The sequence below is a fragment of the Thamnophis elegans genome, chromosome 12, assembly GCF_009769535.1.
Source record: "Thamnophis elegans isolate rThaEle1 chromosome 12, rThaEle1.pri, whole genome shotgun sequence".
Classification (NCBI taxonomy): Eukaryota; Metazoa; Chordata; class Lepidosauria; order Squamata; family Colubridae; genus Thamnophis; species Thamnophis elegans.
The window spans coordinates 38744496-38763268 of record NC_045552.1 but is presented as its reverse complement, the minus strand read 5'-3'; the positions used below and the strand labels follow the sequence as shown (position 1 = coordinate 38763268).

Here is an 18773-nt window from a genome sequence, read left to right as displayed (position 1 = left end):
AAGTGGGTCTTATTAGAGATTTTCAAAATTCACAGCTAGATTAATATCACTTTCCCACCCTTTTCTCCGCAGCTCCCACAGTGTTTAAAGCATCCGGCCCCTGTGGCAATGTGTACTTAGCTGGAGCCCTGCAGAAGGTCCTGAGCAATTCTGCTGACTTAATCGAAACTGGTTCCCTTCATAAAATTCTCTTATCATGGCTGATTCATTAGCCAATAATGAGATGCCAGGAAAAATAGGCCAAGATACCAGTTTTTTTCTCTCTCTCCTGCTTTCTTGTATTAACATGCTTAAATGTTAAGGCTTAACATGCTTAAACATCTTGTATTAACATGCTTAAACCTTGCCTTTCCAAGCAAACATTGACTTACAACCACAATTGTCCCTGAAATTTCTGTTGCTGAGCAAAGGCATTTGCTAAGTGACTTCTGCCCCATTTTACAACCTTTCTTGCCATAGTTGTTAAGTGAATCACTGCAGCTATTAAGTTAGCAACATGGTTGTGAAGTGAATCTGCCTTCTCCATTCACTTTGCTTGTTGGAAGGTCGCAAAAGGGGATCACGTGATACTGCAATCGTCATAAGAATGAGTCAGTTGCCAAGCCTCTGAATTTTGATCATGCGGATGCTAGAAATGGTCATAAGTGTGAACAACAGTCATAAGTCACTTTTTTCAGTGCCATTGTAACTTTGAACGAAACAAATGGTTGTAAGTCGAGGACTACCTATTCATTGTTCTGATTTAATGTCAGTAGGATTAATAGGCTGGAATCTTCTCTTTTGCACAATATAATTATCTTTGTAAGTATGGGATGCAGGCTGGGCACTTATGCTCTTTTATGTTCTATAGAAATCTGGGAAACTGTACTTCTATTGGGAAGCTTGTCAGGAAGAAATGTGGTGTAAATTATTTACTAACAGGCCATAATCCCCCCCCCCCACACACACACACACATACACATATTGGAATGTAGCTACACTTTGCATCATCTTTGACTTTGTTGATCTGTTGACTGTAACACCATTCATTTCCATTTGTTTTTAGTAGCCTGGGGTTGAGATCTGTACAAATTAGAAAACCCCCTGAGAAATGAATAGTCAATCAATCAATCAGAGCTGGAAGGAACCTTGGAGGTCTTCTAGTCCAACCCCCCGCTCAACTGGGAGACCCTATACTAGTTCAGACTATTGATTGTCCAGTCTCTTCTTAAAAACTTCCAGAGATGAAGCACCCACAATTTCTGAGGGGCAAGCTGTTCCACTGGTTAATTGTCCTCAGAGCTAGGAAGTTTCCCCTTAATTCCAGGTTGCTTCTCTCCTTAGTTAGTTTCCATCCATTGCTTCTTATCTTGACTTCTGGTGCTTTGGAAAATAAGTTGATTTTTTTGAAGAAGATAAAGTCTTTTTTGTGGCAGCCCCTCAAATACTGGAATGCTTCTATCATGTCCCCCCAGTCCTTTTCTCTAGACTAGCCATATTCAGTTCCTGCAACTATTCTTCACATATTTTAGTCTCCAGACCTTTAATCATCTTAGTTGCTCTTCTTTGTACTTTTTCCAAACTCTCAACATCTTTTTTGCAATGTGATGACCAAAACTAGATGCAGTCAATTCTGTGCAACTGGATTTTAGAGAATATTTGTATTCAATGGATAAATTAATATTATGAATTATTTTAAAAAGTCCAAGAAAATATACTGTCATGCCCCATAATATTTCTGTTAAATCACCTCTGAGCATAATTTTATCCATTTATTATTGTATTTATTTGTTTTGCCAACCGTGTATAAGATAATAGATATAAGCACATACAAGTTTATGAATACATGAAATAGATATGAATAAATGGGGAGATGAGGACAGGGACAGTAGGCATGCTGGTGTTCTGTTGCACACCCCCTACAGACCTCTTAGAAATGGGGTGAGGTCAACAGTAGACAGTCTAAGGGTAAAGTTTTGGGGATTTGGGGAAGAAACCACAGAGTCAGGTATTTCTATAACTCTTAAAATCAATCTCCTGATTCAGAGAAGCAGGCAAATTAAAAATTGAAAAACACACCAACTTACCTAATACCTTCTAACACAGAGGGAGATTCAAAATCTTTCTCCTTCCTTTTTAAATTTTTTTATTAACAAACATGTAAAATACACACACACACACACACACACACAACTTAGACATACATATTTACACAATACAATACGAACAGGAGCTTCCTGTTCTTTATAATAGCAATTATCAATCGATACCGCTCACCTTATATTATTTCCCCTTCTATTGTATTTTATTTGGATTTCACCATTCTTAACCCTCTTATTTTACTCATAACTATTATTTTTTGAGTTTTGTTATATTCCTTCATTGATTCTTGTTTCTTTCCTCCATCCACCTATACTATTTATCCCATATCTGGAAGAATTCTGATTCTTCTTTTCCCTGGATTTCTTTAGTTAGTTTGTCCATTTCAGCACAATCCATAACCTTTCTTATTTTTTCATCTTCGCTTGGAATTAATTTGTTTTTCCATTTCTGGGCAAAGGCAATCCTTGTCGTCGTAATTATATGTAGTATTAAATACTGGATTTCTTTTTTGTATTTCACAGACATTATTCCTAATAAAAAACTTCAGGTTTCCATTCTATTTTAACCCCTGTTATTGCCTCCAGCCAATTTCTGATCCTTTTCCAAAAAAATTTAGCCTCCTCACAGGTCCACCATAATTGGTAATATGTTCTGTGTATTGATTCGCATTTCCAACATTTTGGGGAGGTATTTGTTAAGATTTTAGTTAACCTTGTTGGTGCCAGGTGCCATCTGTAAAACATTTTGTACTGCTTTTCCTTGTATGCAACTGATAGTGTCATTTTTAAGTTTGTTCCCCAAAATTTTTCCCATTTCTCTAATTCAATATTATAGCCAAAGTTCTGCGCCCATTTTATCATTTGTTCTTTCACAATTTCCTCTTCCATTTTATACTTCAGGAGGAATTTATATATTCTCCCTATCATCTTTCTATCTGAATAATTGTATCCAATTCGTGTGGTTCTGTTTCGATGTCATATAATTTAGTATCTTTATTGTATATAGTTTTGATTTGGAGGTAAGTTAGCCAGTCAACTTTCATGTTCTGATCTGCCAATTCTTCAATTGTTTTTAAATTTCCCTGTCTATCAATTAAGTCTCTGTATCTTAGCATTTTGTTCAAATCTATAAAATTTGGGTTAAAATAAAATTTAAAAAACCAAAATCTTTCTCCTTCTAAATTCCAACTGATCAAATTCACATGCCCCATTGTTTCCCTTCTTTTTCACTGGAAACAATTGGAAAGCTTCAGGATGAAGTTTAGACTCTTTCTTGAGTTTGCCATTCCATTGACATGCCCATTTATATTTAGGACTGCAGTCTTGGTAACCACCTTTCATTTAGTGGAACAGAAAAACTTTGCAGTGAAGTCAAAAGACCGTTCCCTTACCTTGACGAAGAAGAGGGAGGCTCAGAAGCAGAAGCCACGAGAAAGAATGAAGACGTGCTCCGGAAGCATTTTCTCCCAGCACCTGAAGTCCCAAAGAAAACTTTTTGAGATTTAAAGAAAACTAGGAGGGGGCAAAGTCTCACTCGTAAACCTGCAGCCGACCGTGGGCCTTTCTGCATTGGGAATGGACTGAGCAGGACACGCTCATTTATTTGCCTTGCGTCTCTTTCATTTTTAGTTTAAATAACAAGGATAACCTTGGTGTAGTTTCACTCAGATGGCAGACTAAGTTATGATGGGAGGAGCCAGGTGATATCAGAGCAATAAAAATTAGCTCTTTGGTAAAAAAGGCAGAAATGACAGAGGAAGACTAAACCTGATACTTTCAAGAGGCTCCTTTGTACACTGGATTTGTACAACCCTTTTAAATTTGTTAAAATACAAACACCCAAAAGATTATGAGCCGTGGTGGTGCAGTAGTTAGCATGCAGTACTGCAGGCCATTTCTGCTGACTACCAGCTGCTTGCAGTTTGAGACTCATCAGCTCTGGGTTGACCCAGCCTTCCATTCTTCCATCCACGGTCCATAAAATGAGGACCCAGATTGTTGGGGGCAATATGCTGACACTGTAAACCACTTAGAGAGGTCTGTAAAGCACTGTGAAGTGGTATATAAATCTAAGTGCTATTGCTATTACATACAGCAGTGATAGTGCAATAAAAATTATAATTCACAGATTAAAAACTAAAGAAATAAGAAGACCCATACCATGTTAATATAGAACTCAATGTATTGTTAAACGTAAATCATGTGGAAATAGATGCCCCTCTTCTCAAACTTACAATAGAAAGACATTTCAAAATTGATTTACAAAAATAAACCCCAGTTTTTAACAACAGGTGTGTAATTTCTTACCTGTATAATAGTACTCTTAGCTAGCACAATTCATATGTTTTAAGAATTCATTTAAAACTGAAAAAGTAGAGGGGGCAAACAACTTCCTTTTGTGTGTGTGTATTCAATGACACATCAAAATGTTTCTGCTGTATGAATCAAACTAGGTGTGCATTTTGTTCTCTATTTGCTGAATCATAGAAATGATTCTCAAAGGTCATTTCAGGACCACACCTCTCAAAGTTGTCAAGAAACACAGGCTTAATCAAAGAGACCTCTCTTTGCACCTTTTTATATATATAAAGATTTTTTATATATATAAAAAGAACCCCAACTGGCATATAGAGTGGGAAAAAACTCCCAATACTTCCAAGCTATTTTTCTAAGCTTATTTGCTGTCCTGATTGAAGAGGTACAGATGCTCTCCATATACAGAACACCTCCAATGTCCCCAACAGGTTTAGAAAACGTATTTGCCATGCAAGAATATTTATAGGATGTATTTGCCAAGCAGCAAAAGGACCCATTGTTTTTATTTTCATTGTAAACTGAAGATGTTGATGTAGTCTTAATTTAAAGAAGAAAAGCAACCTCTGGGCCCTGCTTCAGCATCTTCCCAGGCACCCTGCAGCTGAGCTGGGTCAAATAGATCAGGAAATGGGGGGCCAGTTTTACCCCACATTTACCCCACATGAGCAACGGGCCTATCTGATTCGTGTGACTGATTTTCTACTCTTTTGAGAAGTGACTTTTCAGAAACGGGATCGTTTTTGCAAAGATAGAAACTAGATATTGAGACCCTAGAAAAAGTGCAGAGAAGAGGAACAAAGATGGCATGGGATCTGGAGGTTACATGATTGAGAATACTAGGTATGTAAGAGAAGGACTAGGATGACATGAGAGCAGTCTTCCAATATTTGAAGGGCAGCCAGAGTAAGGTAAAAGTTCCCCTCGCACATATGTGCTAGTTGTTCCTGACTCTAGGGGCCAGTGCTCATCTCCGTTTCAAAGCCAAAGAGCCAGCACTGTCTGAAGACGCCTCCGTGGTCATGTGGTGAGCATGACTAAACACCGAAGGCGCACGGAACGCTGTTACCATCCCACCAAAGGTGGTCCCTATTTTTCTATTTGCATTTTTTACGTGCTTTCAAACGGCTAGGTTGGCAGAAGCTGGGACAGGTAACTGGAGCTCACTCAGTTACGAAATCCCTGCTGTCTGGAAGAAATAAAAAAATGTATGAAAGTAAAATGGAAGCAGTCATAAGAATATGATTATTGTTCTGTCCCCCCTCCTCCGCTTGTTAACAGACGGCAGGCAGACAAACTTAAAAGGACTCTCTTTATCAGTTCTCGGCTCAAACTGGCTGCGAGCCCAAAAATAACATAAAGTCTCAGACTAGATAACAGAATACAAAATAAAACTCTTACAAGCAATGCACTTCTCCCAAAGTCTCTACGAATCAGGGTTACAGAAAACAAAGCACTTATCCAAGCGTATCTTACATAAACCACGACTGATCATCAATCAATGTTGAACAAACCAAGGAACGCATGAAGGAACTTTGACTCCTGCCACCAGGGCGTGGCAGCATCCGTCCTTTTATCTCCAAAACCCCAATAACGAGCCCCAGGTGCATCGTTAATCTTGCATTCCGAAAAGACTCACAGAAGACTGCTGCTGAGTCACAACAGATTATCATAAATGTAAATGAGCTGCGATGGCGCAGTGGATAGAGCGCAGTACTGCAGAGTATTTTGCTGCCTGCTGCCTGCCTGCAATTCAGCAGTTCTAATCTCATCAGGCTCAAGGTTGACTCAGTCTTCCATCCTTCCAAGGTGGGTAAAATGAGGACTCAGATTGTTGGAGTCCATAGGCTGACTCTGTAAACTGCTTAGAGAGGGCTGTCAAGCACTATAAAGCGGTATAGAAGTCTAAATGCTATTACTATTGCTAAATATGAAACTTTACTTCCTATTTTGTTTAGTTTTAATTAAAGATAAAATTATATAATTGTGGCATATACCTTGAGAAAGGCAAATATTGGGGATTGCAAACCTTTCAGTATACAAATGAACTTTAAAAAAAAAATACTGTTTTCTAATGCAGCTGCTAAACAAGTTCTCAGCTCAACTCACTAAGAAGAATATGAAATTATACAATTTTAGAATCTTACATTGGAAAGTCAAAATTTGGGGATTGGAGGTCTTCAAGTATAAAAATACACCTTAAAAGATCACTTTTTTCATTTCAGCTGCTGGATCTCAGTTCAACTTACTAAGGATCAGGGCTGAAATCCAACAGGTTCTGGAGAACTGGTAGCAGAAATTTTGAATAGTTCCGAAAACCGGTAGCAGAAATTTTGAGTAGTTTAAAGAACCGGCAAAAACCACTCTGGCTGGCCCCAGAGTGGGGTGGGAATGGAGGGTTTGCAGTATCCTTCCCCTGCCACGCCTACCAAGCCATGTCCACAGAACCGGTAGTAAAAAAAAAATGAATTTCACCACTGCTAAGGATGAATTAAAAAAAAATAGAGGGGAAGTGAGTCATTCCTCCCTCAAGCAATGCCCATGAGGGAGCTTCTAAGTGAGGCTGGGCTGTGAGGGTCTTGTATGGCAAGGCAAACAAGGGAGCCTTCAGAGGAGATCTAAAGGAATTGGATCTTACAGCCTCCATTAATTGTATTTGCATTCTCAAATAAGGCAAAGTGAATGGAACTTTCCTGAACTTTATACTTTCTGCTCTCCCATAGACAGAGTCTAATATTTGCCTTAGAATTTGTAGACTACAAATCAACTTGATATTGAGCGCAACAAACAAGCAACAAATATTACTCACCCACTAATTAACCCAGAGAAAATCCTTGCCTTGACCTTTCTGCCATAGACTGCTGGGGGTTCGTGAAAACCTCTAGCTAAAATTCTGTGCAGTTTGGAGAACCCCCAAATCCCACAACTGGCTGGCCCTGCCCTTCCACTCCTTGGAGTCTCAATGTGGTCCGTTTTGGATGCAGGTAAGTGCAGGGCATGCACGGAGGCTGGTAGGATCCCACCCCTGCCTTAGATCCATGATGGCAAACCTATGGCACGCATTCCACAGGTGGCATGCAGAGCCCTCTCTGTGGGCACACCAGCCATCGCCGCAGATCAGCTCCACCTACATGTAGGCATGCCTCCTGCTGCCCTGCTGGTCTTTGGGACTCTGCCACGCATGCGTGGGAAGCATGCATGGGGGGGGGGGCACTCGCATTGCATTTTTGGGCCTCGTGCAGTCCCCCCATCAGGGGTAGGTTGCTGCTGGTGTTACTGCCGGTTTGTAACCCGCACACAATGTATGTACACTGAGAGATCTGCACCAAAGGCAAATTCCTCCCTTGGCCAATAAAGAATTCTATTCTATCCTATTTTATTTTCTATTCTATTCCTATTATTTCTATTTTTTCTATTTATTACTATTCTTTCCATTTCTATTTTTTCTATTTCTATAACTATTATTTCTATTACTATTATTTCTATTACTATTATTTCTATTACTATTATTTCTATTACTATTATTTCTATTACTATTATTTCTATTTCTAATTCTAAATCTTATTCTATTCTCCTATTCCTATTTCTATTCTTTCTATTTCTATTCTTTCTATTACTATTACTATTATTTCCATTTCTATTACTATTATTTCTATTACTATTATTTCTATTACTATTATTTCTATTACTATTATTTCTAATTCTAAATCTTATTCTATTCTCCTATTCCTATTTTCTATTTCTATTCTTTCTATTACTATTACTATTATTTCTATTTCTATTATTTGTATTTCTAATTTTAAATCTTATTCTATTCTCCTATTCCTATTTCTATTCTTTCTATTACTATTACTATTATTTCTATTACTATTATTTGTATTTCTAATTCTAAATCTTATTCTATTCTCCTATTCGTATTTCTTTTATTTCTATTCTATTTCTATTCTTTCTATTCCTAAGGTTAAGGTTAAGGTTTATTCAATTTGTATGCCGCCCTATTCCCGAGAGACTCAGGGCGGCTAACAATCTGGGGGGAGGGGGTACAAAATAAAAGTAAAAAGACAGACAATTTAAAAAAAAAACAGCAACATTCATACCTCGGATGGGGCTGGAAAATTCAACAGCCCCAGGCCTGCCGGAACAGCCAGTTCTTAATTGCTTTGTGGAAAGCCAGAAGGGTGGTGAGGGTCCGGATCTCAATGGGGAGATCGTTCCAGAGGGCCGGAGCAGCCACAGAGAAGGCCCTCCCCCGAGGAGTTGCCAGCCGGCATTGGCCGGCAGATGGAATTCGGAGGAGACCTAGTCTGTGGGATCTAACCGGTCTTTGGGAGGTAATCGGCAGGAGGCGGTCTCTCAAGTACCCAGGTCCGATACCATGTAGGGCTTTAAAAGTAACGACTAGCACCTTGAAGCGTGTCCGGAGACCAATGGGCAGCCAGTGCAGCTCGCGGAGGATAGGTGTGATGTGGGTGTACCGAAGTGCACCCACAATCGCTCGGGCGGTTGCATTCTGGACTAACTGAAGTCCTCGGACACTCTTCAAGGGCAGCCCCATATAGAGCGCATTACAGTAATCCAGTCTTGAGGTCACAAGGGCGTGAGTGACTATCCGAAGGGCCTCCCGGTCCAGGTAGGGTCGCAATTGGTGCACCAAGCGACCCTGGGCAAAGGCCCCCCTGGTCACAGCCGACAAATGGTGTTCTAAAGTCAGCTGCGGGTCCAGGAGGACTCCCAAATTGCGAACCCTCTCTGAGGGGCGTATAATTTCACCCCCCAGGCTGAGCGATGGAATAGCTGGACCATCTTTGGGAGGGAGCATCAATAGCCACTCGGTCTTGTCGGGATTGAGTGCAAGCTTGTTCGTTTCCATCCAGACCCTAACAGCCTCCAGGCACTGGCACATCACTTCTACCGCTTCACTGAGTTGGCACGGGGCGGACAGATACAACTGTGTATCCTAATATTTACAACTGTGCATCCTAAAATTTCTATTCTATTCTTTCCATTATTTCTATTCTTTCTATTCTATTACTATTCTATTTCTATTTTTTCCATTTCTATTACTATTCTATTTCTATCATTTCTATTTCTAATTTTAAATCTTATTCTATTCTATTCTCCTATTCCTATCCCTATTCCTATTATTTCTGTTTCTTCTATTACTATTCTATTCCTATTCTTTCTATTCTAATCTATTCCTATTATTACTATTCCTATTATTTTGATTCTATTCTATTCCTATTCTTTCTATTTCTATTCCTATTCTTTCTATTTCTAATTCTAAATCTTATTCTATTCTCCTATTCCTATTATTTCTATTCCTATTATTTCTATTTTTCTTTTTCTATTCTTTCTATTTCTATTCTTGTTAATTGTAAATCTTATTCTATTCTATTTTCCTATTCCTATTAGTATTATTTCTATTCCTATTTCCATTTCTATTCTATTCCTATTCTTTCTAATTCTAATTCTATTCATACGTTTTACCCTGCAGAACCCTCCATCCTCTTTGTTGCTCTTCCCTCTTCCTTACCCTCCTTCCAGAGTCTGGGAGTTTTGCTGTCTCGAGGTGTCCCGAGTGGGGTCCAACTCTTACCAAGCACCGAGAGCCCCGCCCACCTTCAAGAGGGGAAAAAGGCTTTTTAAGCAATCCGCGGCGTGGGTTTCTTAAGAGGAGCCGCTGCCCGAAAGGCCAGAGAGCAGCAGGGCGAATTCCCTCCAGACTTCTTCAGCCGGCGGCGCGTCTGCTCCAACCGCCCGGATCCCGCAGCCAGACTCACCCGCCGAAAAAGCAACACGGGAGGGATGCTGCGGGCAGAGGCTCCAGCTGATTTCTCCGCGCCTCTTTTCGGAGACTTACGGCGAGAGAGGAGAGCCACCCCTCCCATTTCCAAGGAATGGAGGCCAATCAGGCGCCGGCCTTGTGAGGCTCATATCCCGGGAACCGCCAATAAGAGGGCGAGCCGGGCATCGTTGCCGTCATCATCGTCGTCCTTTTTCCCTCCCCGTCGCGCCGCCTTCTGACGTCTTTCCGCCATCGGGAGTCCGGCATGAGGAAAGCGGAGCCGCTGGTGGGCTCGGGGCCGCCTTCGCCCGGCGCGTCCTCCTCCTCTTCCTCCTCCGTACCCGGCTTCCTGGCCAAACTTTGGTCCCTGGTCGAGGACCCCGGGAGCGACGATGTAATCGCGTGGAGCCGGGTGAGGCCCGAGGGCGCATGCGCAGAGGGCAGAAGCCCGTGGCTCCGGCCGTCGGGGCTGCGGCCGGGAGGGTTGCGGGGGCCCGCAGGCCCTCTGGAGAGGCGCTGGCTGACCCCGGAGGACGCGGCCTCCGCTCCTCGTCCCCTCGTCTTCCCCTTAGGGCTTGTTTACTAAATCCTGGCCCCCGGGAAGGGGGGCAGGGGGTCCTTGTGTCGCTGGAAGATGAAAAGAGATTACTCAGCCCGGGGCGCTCTCGGCTGTCTTCTCGCGGCCCAAGCCAGGAGGCAACATCGCCAGGGCTTGGAAGGGGTGGCTTAGTGGCCAAGACGCTGAGCTTGTCGATCAGAAAGGTCGGCGGTTCGAATCCCTAGTACAGCTCTCCTGCGTGAGCAGGTGTTGGACTACACGACCTCCAATGTCCCTTCCAACTCTGTTATTGCTAACTGTTAAGGCGGCCGGCGTGCGGCTCGTTCTCACAACCACTGCCGTCAAAATAGAATTAGAATAGAAACGGGATAGGATAAAATAGAAAATGGGTTATTTTGCCAGGTGTTGCTTTTGCTTTGAAGGCAAAGGAGGTTTGGCAAAGATATGGGGCGCATGTGTGCGGCTCCCAAGAATTCCTGGGCTAAGGCATAAGCAGCTGATTGTAATCCCCTCGGCTGCAAATAGAAGAGAATTCTTTATTGGCCAAGTGTGATTGGACACACAAGGAATTTGTCTTTGGTGCAGATGCTCTCTGGACATAAAAAGACAATATACATTCGTCAAGAATCATAAGGTACAACACTTAATGATAGTCATAAGGTACAAATAAGCAATCAGGAAACAAATATCTATATAAAGCGTAAGGATACAAGCAACGAAGTTACAGTCCTGCAGTCATAAGTGGGATGAGATGGGGGATAGGAACGATGAGAAGACTAATAACAATGCAGCCTTAATGTCGGGTAGAGCATTCCAGGCATTGACCACTCTGTTGCTGAAGTCGTATTTTCTGCAATGAGTTTGGAGCAGTTTACCTTATGTTTGTATCTATTGTGAGCTCATGTATTGTTGTGGTTGAAGCTGAAGTAGTCATTGACAGGTAGGACATTATAGCAGATAACTTTATGTACTATGGTTAGGTCTGCCTTCCTTCCTGGCTCTGGCGAGAGCTGATTACAAAACCTGGGTGATGATACCAGGCAAGTCAGGGGAGTTGTCAGCTGGAGTTCCACTCCCAGCAGGGTTGAAGGGAGAGCCTGTCCGCAAGGGAATGAAGGCATTGGGCATCGCGTTATGAGACCTGAACCCCATAGGGCTTTGCGTGGCTTTGAAGGCAAAAGCATGATAACAGATAAGCAAGAGTTGGAAGGGACCTTAAAGGTAATCTAGTCCAACGCCCCCCCACCCTCTCAAGCAGGAGACCCTACACCGTTCCTGACAAATTGCAGTCCAATCTCTTCTTGAAAATCTCAAGTGATGAAGCTCCAGCAACTTCCGTTCCATTGGTTGATTGTTCTCACTGTCAGAAAGTTCCTCCTGATTTCTAGGTTGAATCTCTCCTTGGTCAGTTTCCATCCATTATTCCTTGTCTGGCCTTCGGGTGCCTTGGAAAATAACTTGACCTCCTTCCTTTCTGTGGAAGCCCCTCAAGTATTGGAAGACTGTTGCCAGGTCTCCCCTGGTCCTTCTCTATGCTAGCCATGCCCAGGTCCTGTAACTGTTCTTCATAGTCTCAACATCTTTTTTATAGTGTGGTGACCAAAACTGGATTCAGTATTCTAGGTGTGGTCTTACTAGGGCTTTATAAAGTGGTAGTAGTACCTCCCTTGGTCTGGATTGTATCCCTTTGTTAATGCAATTTAGGATTACATTGGCTTTTTTAGCTGCCGCTGCAAACTGCTGGCTAATATTTATCTGGTTGCCCACTAAGACTCTAAGATCCCTCTTCCAGTCCACAAAGAATCACAAGATCCCTCTCTAAGCTGCTGCTTAGGGGCGCATCCTTGAGCGTAAATGGATTTTCGTGGCCAACCACATCAACAAGCATAAAAGGTTTGGACGGCAACACCAAGTCTGCCGCCTCTCTCCTTTTGGTATGGGCGTTGCTGGTTGTCTCCTTGTTTGCGTAATGTACTTATGAATAAGTGCTGTGAGAAGGGCTTGTGGCGTCATTTGAGGTGTGTTAGGCCATAACCGGGTATACGTCTATGCAGACGATGCTCTCTTGGCGGAGAATCCAGATGACTTGTAGCAAAAGTTATGTAAGTAACTTTAATGTAACAAAGAGCATGAAGCTGAAAAGCAATGCACCAAAGATCATAAAACCTTCTGTTTGAAAGGGAAGATAGAGGATTGCAAATTAGACCTAATAATCCCAAAATAGTAGAGTGGGAAGACCAGACTGGCCAATTATTGCCAAACCGTTTATTAGGCATAATTAGAAAGTTATGTGAAACTCCTCTACCAAAAGTTTCTTGATAGGGTGATCCAACAAAAAATTACAAGCAAGGACATATATGGGTTTAGGGTTAGAGTTCTCGATTGTAGATTAGTGTTTCCCTTCTACCAGTCCACCAAAAGTTTCTATAGAAAAGTGACATTAATTTCTGAGGCATTTTGATGAAAATTAACAATTTCTTCTGTTGATTGCTGGGTACTCCAGTTAATTATGATGTTGCATGAAGGCACCTCAGTGACATAATTACAACTGCTAAAGTATTCAGACAGATGTTCTGTTCCTCCCCTATTTGATTTTATACATGATATTGTCTAGAGGTTCTAGACCCTTAATAGAGCTAAATTTTATCGATGGCGAAATCAATTTCCATTTTTATATATGCTGAAAATATTGTTATTCGGTCTGTGTTGCAAGTGGGGCTGTCGGTCAACTTCCACCTGCTAACGTATTTGGTTGTCTTGAAATAGTATAGTAATAAATGAAGCAAAGGTAGATATATTTACAATGCAGGTTACATTTCTCTCCCTTAACAGTAAAAATCCCAAGTATTTGGTGTATTGTGCATAGTCTTGCATTTCTAAGAATACTTGTGGATTTAAAGCAGTCCAATCTAAATGTTTGAGATCCTTGCTCAGTGCTAGTCTTCTGCTGCTGCCTAAAGCTTGGGTGCATCTCAATCAAGGATCACCTACTACGCTGCCAATTGAAATACTGGATTGACACAATTTCAGGGATGAATCTTTAGCTCAAGATGCTGCTCTTCTTGGAAGAAATAACAGCTTGGCCTGATGTATTATAGCCCCCAGTTTTTTTATCCATGCTCAGCCTGATGTGGGCAGAGCCCAATCAGAGAAATTTGACTTTGATCCAAAGAGACAGGACTAAGACTTAATATCTCCACTACAGAGAGCGCTGTACCATGCCTTGATCAATCCTTATCTTCTGAATGTCCAATGTTAGAAAATCTCCAGAATGATAGCAACATTTTATACCATGATAATGACAGTCATGATACTGAATCGGATTGTATTTTAGTTATACTTATTTTCAGCAATATTTTTTTATTATATTGTCATTTATTAAATTGAATAGGTTAGAATTACAGAATGCTTTGCCAGAATGTGCTGTTGAAATGTGGCTGCTGTCTGTAATACAAGTAGCACATTGTGGAAATAAAACATGCATGAAAATAACGAGGTGTCAACATTGTTGTCTCTGCTGCCATTCATATCTGCAAGTACAAACGGGGAGGGCTTTGGCTGTGGCTCCAAGCCTGCCTCTTGGAAAATTTTGACCTTGCTGGTTGGCCCCTTGCTCACAGAATATATTTGTAGGCAGATAACGCAGTGGCTCAATGGTTAAGATGCTGAGCTTGTCAATCAGAAAGGTCGGCAGTTCGGCCGTTCGAATCCCTAGCGCCGCGTAACGGAGTGAGCTCCTGTTACTTGTCCCAGCTTCTGCCAACCTAGCAGTTCAAAAGCACGTAAATAATGCAAGTAGAAAAATAGGGACCACCATTGGCGGGAAGGTAACAGCGTTCCATGCACCTTCGGTGTTTAGTCATGCCAGCCACATGACCACAGAGATGTCTCGGGGCAGTGCTGGCTCTTCAGCTTTGAAACGGAGATGAGCACTGCCACCTAGAGTCGGGAACGACTAGCACATATGTGCAAGGGGAATCTTTACCTTTACCCATACATATAAAAATGAAACCAAGGATAATTTCTGATGTAGAAATATATTGAATGGTGTGGGGTAGGTCCTTACATTACACCTAGGTGTTGGGGCAAACAAATCATATCTAAATCTCACATTTTTTTTTATTATGAAATGCTTGCTTCCAATTATTTTCAGCTTTTGAATAGCCACAGGCTGTTTATATCTGTGGAGATTCTCAGTCATCCAAGTCATGGTTGTCCCCGAAGTTCTTTTTCAAGAAACAACTGGGACTTCTTATCATCCAAGAAGCTTCTTCAGCTCTTCAGACGCCTCTTGGATGAGAAGCGAAATGTATTCAAAGAAAACAAGAAAGTCCAGTTGCCTCTTGAAAAAGCATCTTTGGGACACAGGCTGTTTAGTAGATGGACAACGGGATTGTGTAGCTTCAGAAATGGGACATTGTATGACTTGGAGTCTTGGCTCTCTCTCCCCCCACCCCCCTTTAATTCAAGCATTACCTTACTGGGTTAGTATTTTGTTTACAAATGAATGCAGGCATGCAAAGACATGTTGTCAACATATTTATGTGGGTGTTTGCAAAATTAGTTGGAACCAGCTAAAACTTTCCAGTTGAAGTCCCATTTTTCTGGATTCATTTTAATAAATCATTTTATGCACTTACAGTGCTGCAGGCAACTTTCTCGGGATTATCTAGGATTCTGAACCACAAAAATGATTTTCATTAATGTTCTGAGGCTTTATAATATTTCTCTAAGGGAATTCTTAAGAATGGGCAGGTTGGTATTCACCTGTCAATTTGTTAATAATACCTTGGGGCTGAGTATCGCACATGGATCTGGATTAGTTGTCCTGAGAAAAATTGGATTATATCTGCCCCAGTTTCGCTTTTAATGCTGCTTGTAACATGTCAGAGAAAGAGGCCTACTTGCATTTTGTGAATCTTGTTGAGCAATTCCCATATCAGTTTTATTTCAGGAACAGCCTGCTTCATGGGCTAATTCATAACTGCAAGGGTTCTTTTACTCCTGGCCATGTGGCTTCAAGGGCTGCCATATTTATTTGGGCTATTTTGCCAGGTGATGCTTTTGCTGTGAAGGCAAACAGGGTTTGACAAATAGAAGGTTAGGGGTGCATGTATATGGCATCCAAGAATTCTTTGGCCAAGGCATAAGCAGCTGGTGGTAACCCCCTGGGCTGCAAATAGAATAGAATAATAGAATGGAATAGTATAAAGAATAGGAATAGAATATAATTCTTTATTAGCTAAGCGTGATTGGACACACAAGGAATTTGTCTTTGGTGCAGATGCTCTCAGTGTACATAAAAAGACAAGATACATTTGTCAAGAATCATAAGGTACATCACTTAATAATAGTCACAGTGTACAAATAAGCAATCAGGAAACAGTCAATATCAATATAAATTGTAAGGATACAAGCAACAAAGTTACAGTCCTGCAGTTATAAATGGGAGGAGATGGGGAATAGGAAGCATGAGAAGACTAAGTAGTAATGCAGCCTTAGTGAAGGGTTTGACAGTGGTGAGGGAATTATTTGTTTAGCAGAGTGATAGCGCTTGGGGAAAAACTGTCCTTGTGTCTAGTTCTCTTGGTGTGCAGTGCTCTACAGTATTGTTTTGAGGGTAGAAGTTGAAACAATTTATGTCCAGGATATGAGGGGTCTGTAAATATTTTCACGGCCCTCTTTTTGACTGGTGCAGTGTACAGGTCCTCAATGGAAGGCAAGTTGGCAATTTTTTTTTCTGCAGTTCACTTGGATCATGCGGGCAGATGCCTGAGGCCACACCAGAGGGGTATGTGTTTGTGGTGGTTCCCGCCTTCCAAGATTCAACTTTGAATCCAGAACTGTGGCACATTGTCAAGTCACAGCGTAGGTTCTTGCTATGTGGAACGGCTTGGAAATTGAAATTTTAGGTCTCTTTTTTACTAGTTTTTTTGGTACATTTCTATTTGGGTAACATAGGTTTATTTATTCTTTAGGGGCAATAATGGAGCTTGGGGCACACTGGGAGGTGGTTGATAGATTAACAACAGATTAATCTCTCCCCCACCCACTCATCCTATTCCCTCCCTCTTCATCTCTTAGTTAGAGTTGAGTATTTGTATTTTTATAGCTGTCAACTTATGAAGCATTCCTGACCTGCTCTCGAGTGACAATAGTATTGTATTTGTATTGTTTATAGATGCTGTTTAGTTTTATCTTTTAACATTATAAGCCACCCAGATTTGCCTTGTGCTAAGATGGGCAGTCCAATCAATAATGCACTTTATATTGTTTATATGATACTACTATATACTGTATGATAAACGTGGAATTGAAAGCAAAATAAAAAATAAAATAATGAATAAAAACACCCAAACTTGGTATGATTAATGTCTGAAAAATCAGAACTGGACTCTGTCATTTCACGGATGGAGGTCAAATCAAAATACATTGTTGGCTTGTGGTTTGGGTGTGCACATATATAAATTTACAATAAATACATTTCACATCTTTTTGCATCTTACATCCCATCAGTCACTCTGTCAATATGTGCCATCACATTAAAAATCCAAAGCTCGTTTTTTCAGAAAAGGGCTTCTTATATTTGGAGTCATTTTGTGAATCCGTTATAGCTTTAAGGACATTAACGACTGCAACAGGTTATAAATCTCAGCTCTGTAACTCTAAAACAAGTAAAAGGTAGCTAGGGCTGAAGCAGGGCTTGCTGATGGGAGCTCTGCTACTGAAGCTGAAACCAAAACATATCTCCAAATAATGAGGGAGAGGGAGAAAGATGGTTCTAGCAGCTTCTGCGGAGAGTTTTCTTCCATCCTCTTGTAAGTTCTGCTGAGACGCTTCATCTCCTGGCTCAGTAGAGACAGCTGGAGATGGATTGCTGTGCCATCATTCTCTGGTTGCATTAGTGGGTTCTCTTTAGTTAAGAGATGGAAGTTGCATCTCTCCCAGTCTGTTCAGTGCACCACCAATATATGCTACTGGGTGAGGTGCACTAAAATAGACCGAGTGATGCCACTGAGTAGTAGATCTTGACCTCTTTAGTTTCTTTTTCTTACTGTACTTGTTTTTTCTTAACTTTTCTAGAATGGACAGAATTTTTGCATTTTGGATGAACAGAGGTTTGCTAAAGAATTGCTCCCTAAGTACTTCAAACACAACAATTTGTCTAGCTTTATACGACAGCTTAACATCTGTAAGTATCAGATTCTGTCTATATTTTGTTGTTTTCGGCACCCAGTGTCCATTAAAATTAAAAAAATGCCCTCCTCTACCTAAACTGTTGGAAAATAAACATAACAAATTATTTAAATATTTAACACCATAACTGGATTTATGCAAAAGGTATAATATTCACCTAGCATACAATAGTTGTAAAGCAATATGTGGATTTTTTTTAAATTTGCATTTGGGATATGAAGGAGCAACTTCCTTTGAAAGGTTCCTGTAACTGCTTTAATAGAGGCCCCAGGAGGCCTGGCTCATGTAGGCCACGCACCCTTGTTTGCTACGCTGGGAGGCAACAGAAACACCATCTATATGTAGTATGCTAGCTCCATAACCATGTCCATACAGTGGCCATTGAAGTAGCTGCAGGAGCCTTGCAGAGGATGTACGGTAAGTAACAATACCAGCTACATCTCAGAGGTGCTTTTTCTGGAGGCAACTGGACTTCCTTGGTTTTTTTTTTTTTAAGACTTTCACTTCTCATTCAAGAAGTTTCTTCAGCTCTGACAGGATAATGGAGAATGGAAGGATTTATATTCCTTGTAAACAGCTGCAGGGATGCAAATGACCAGCTGTCTGCAAGGAATATAAATCCTTCCATTTATATTCCTTGCAGATAACTATAAATATAAATGAAATATTAATCTTCATATAAATGAAATCCTTCCATTTATATTCCTTGCAGACAGCTGCAAGGATGCAAATGACCAGCTGTCTGCAAGGAATATAAATCTTTCCATTCCCCACTATCCTGTCAGAGCTGAAGAAACTTCTTGGATGAGAAGCAAAACATCTTTAAAGAAAAAACAAG

General features: G+C 41.0%; 2 protein-coding genes across 7 annotated transcripts in view; one reads left to right on the top strand and one right to left on the bottom strand.

The window, feature by feature from the left end:
* HEPH (hephaestin) overlaps positions 1 to 10227 on the bottom strand; it is a 42757-nt gene extending 32530 nt beyond the window's left edge. For both annotated transcript variants that reach the window (XM_032228681.1, XM_032228682.1), the window contains exons 1-2: positions 9928 to 10227; positions 3473 to 3554 (exon numbers count right to left, since the gene is read on the bottom strand). The gene's annotated coding sequence lies outside the window, so the exon portion shown is untranslated. The remainder of the gene's footprint in view (positions 1 to 3472; positions 3555 to 9927) is intronic.
* A 174-nt stretch (positions 10228 to 10401) lies between these two features.
* Positions 10402 to 18773, top strand: part of LOC116515515 (heat shock factor protein 3-like) — a 33338-nt gene continuing 24966 nt past the window's right edge. For all 5 annotated transcript variants that reach the window (XR_004256263.1, XR_004256264.1, XM_032227620.1 and 2 more), the window contains exons 1-2: positions 10402 to 10591; positions 17822 to 17930. Coding sequence is in view for 3 of the 5 variants with exons in the window: in XM_032227620.1 (XP_032083511.1) it covers positions 10445 to 10591; positions 17822 to 17930 (256 nt within the window). In the remaining 2 variants the exon portion in view is untranslated. The remainder of the gene's footprint in view (positions 10592 to 17821; positions 17931 to 18773) is intronic.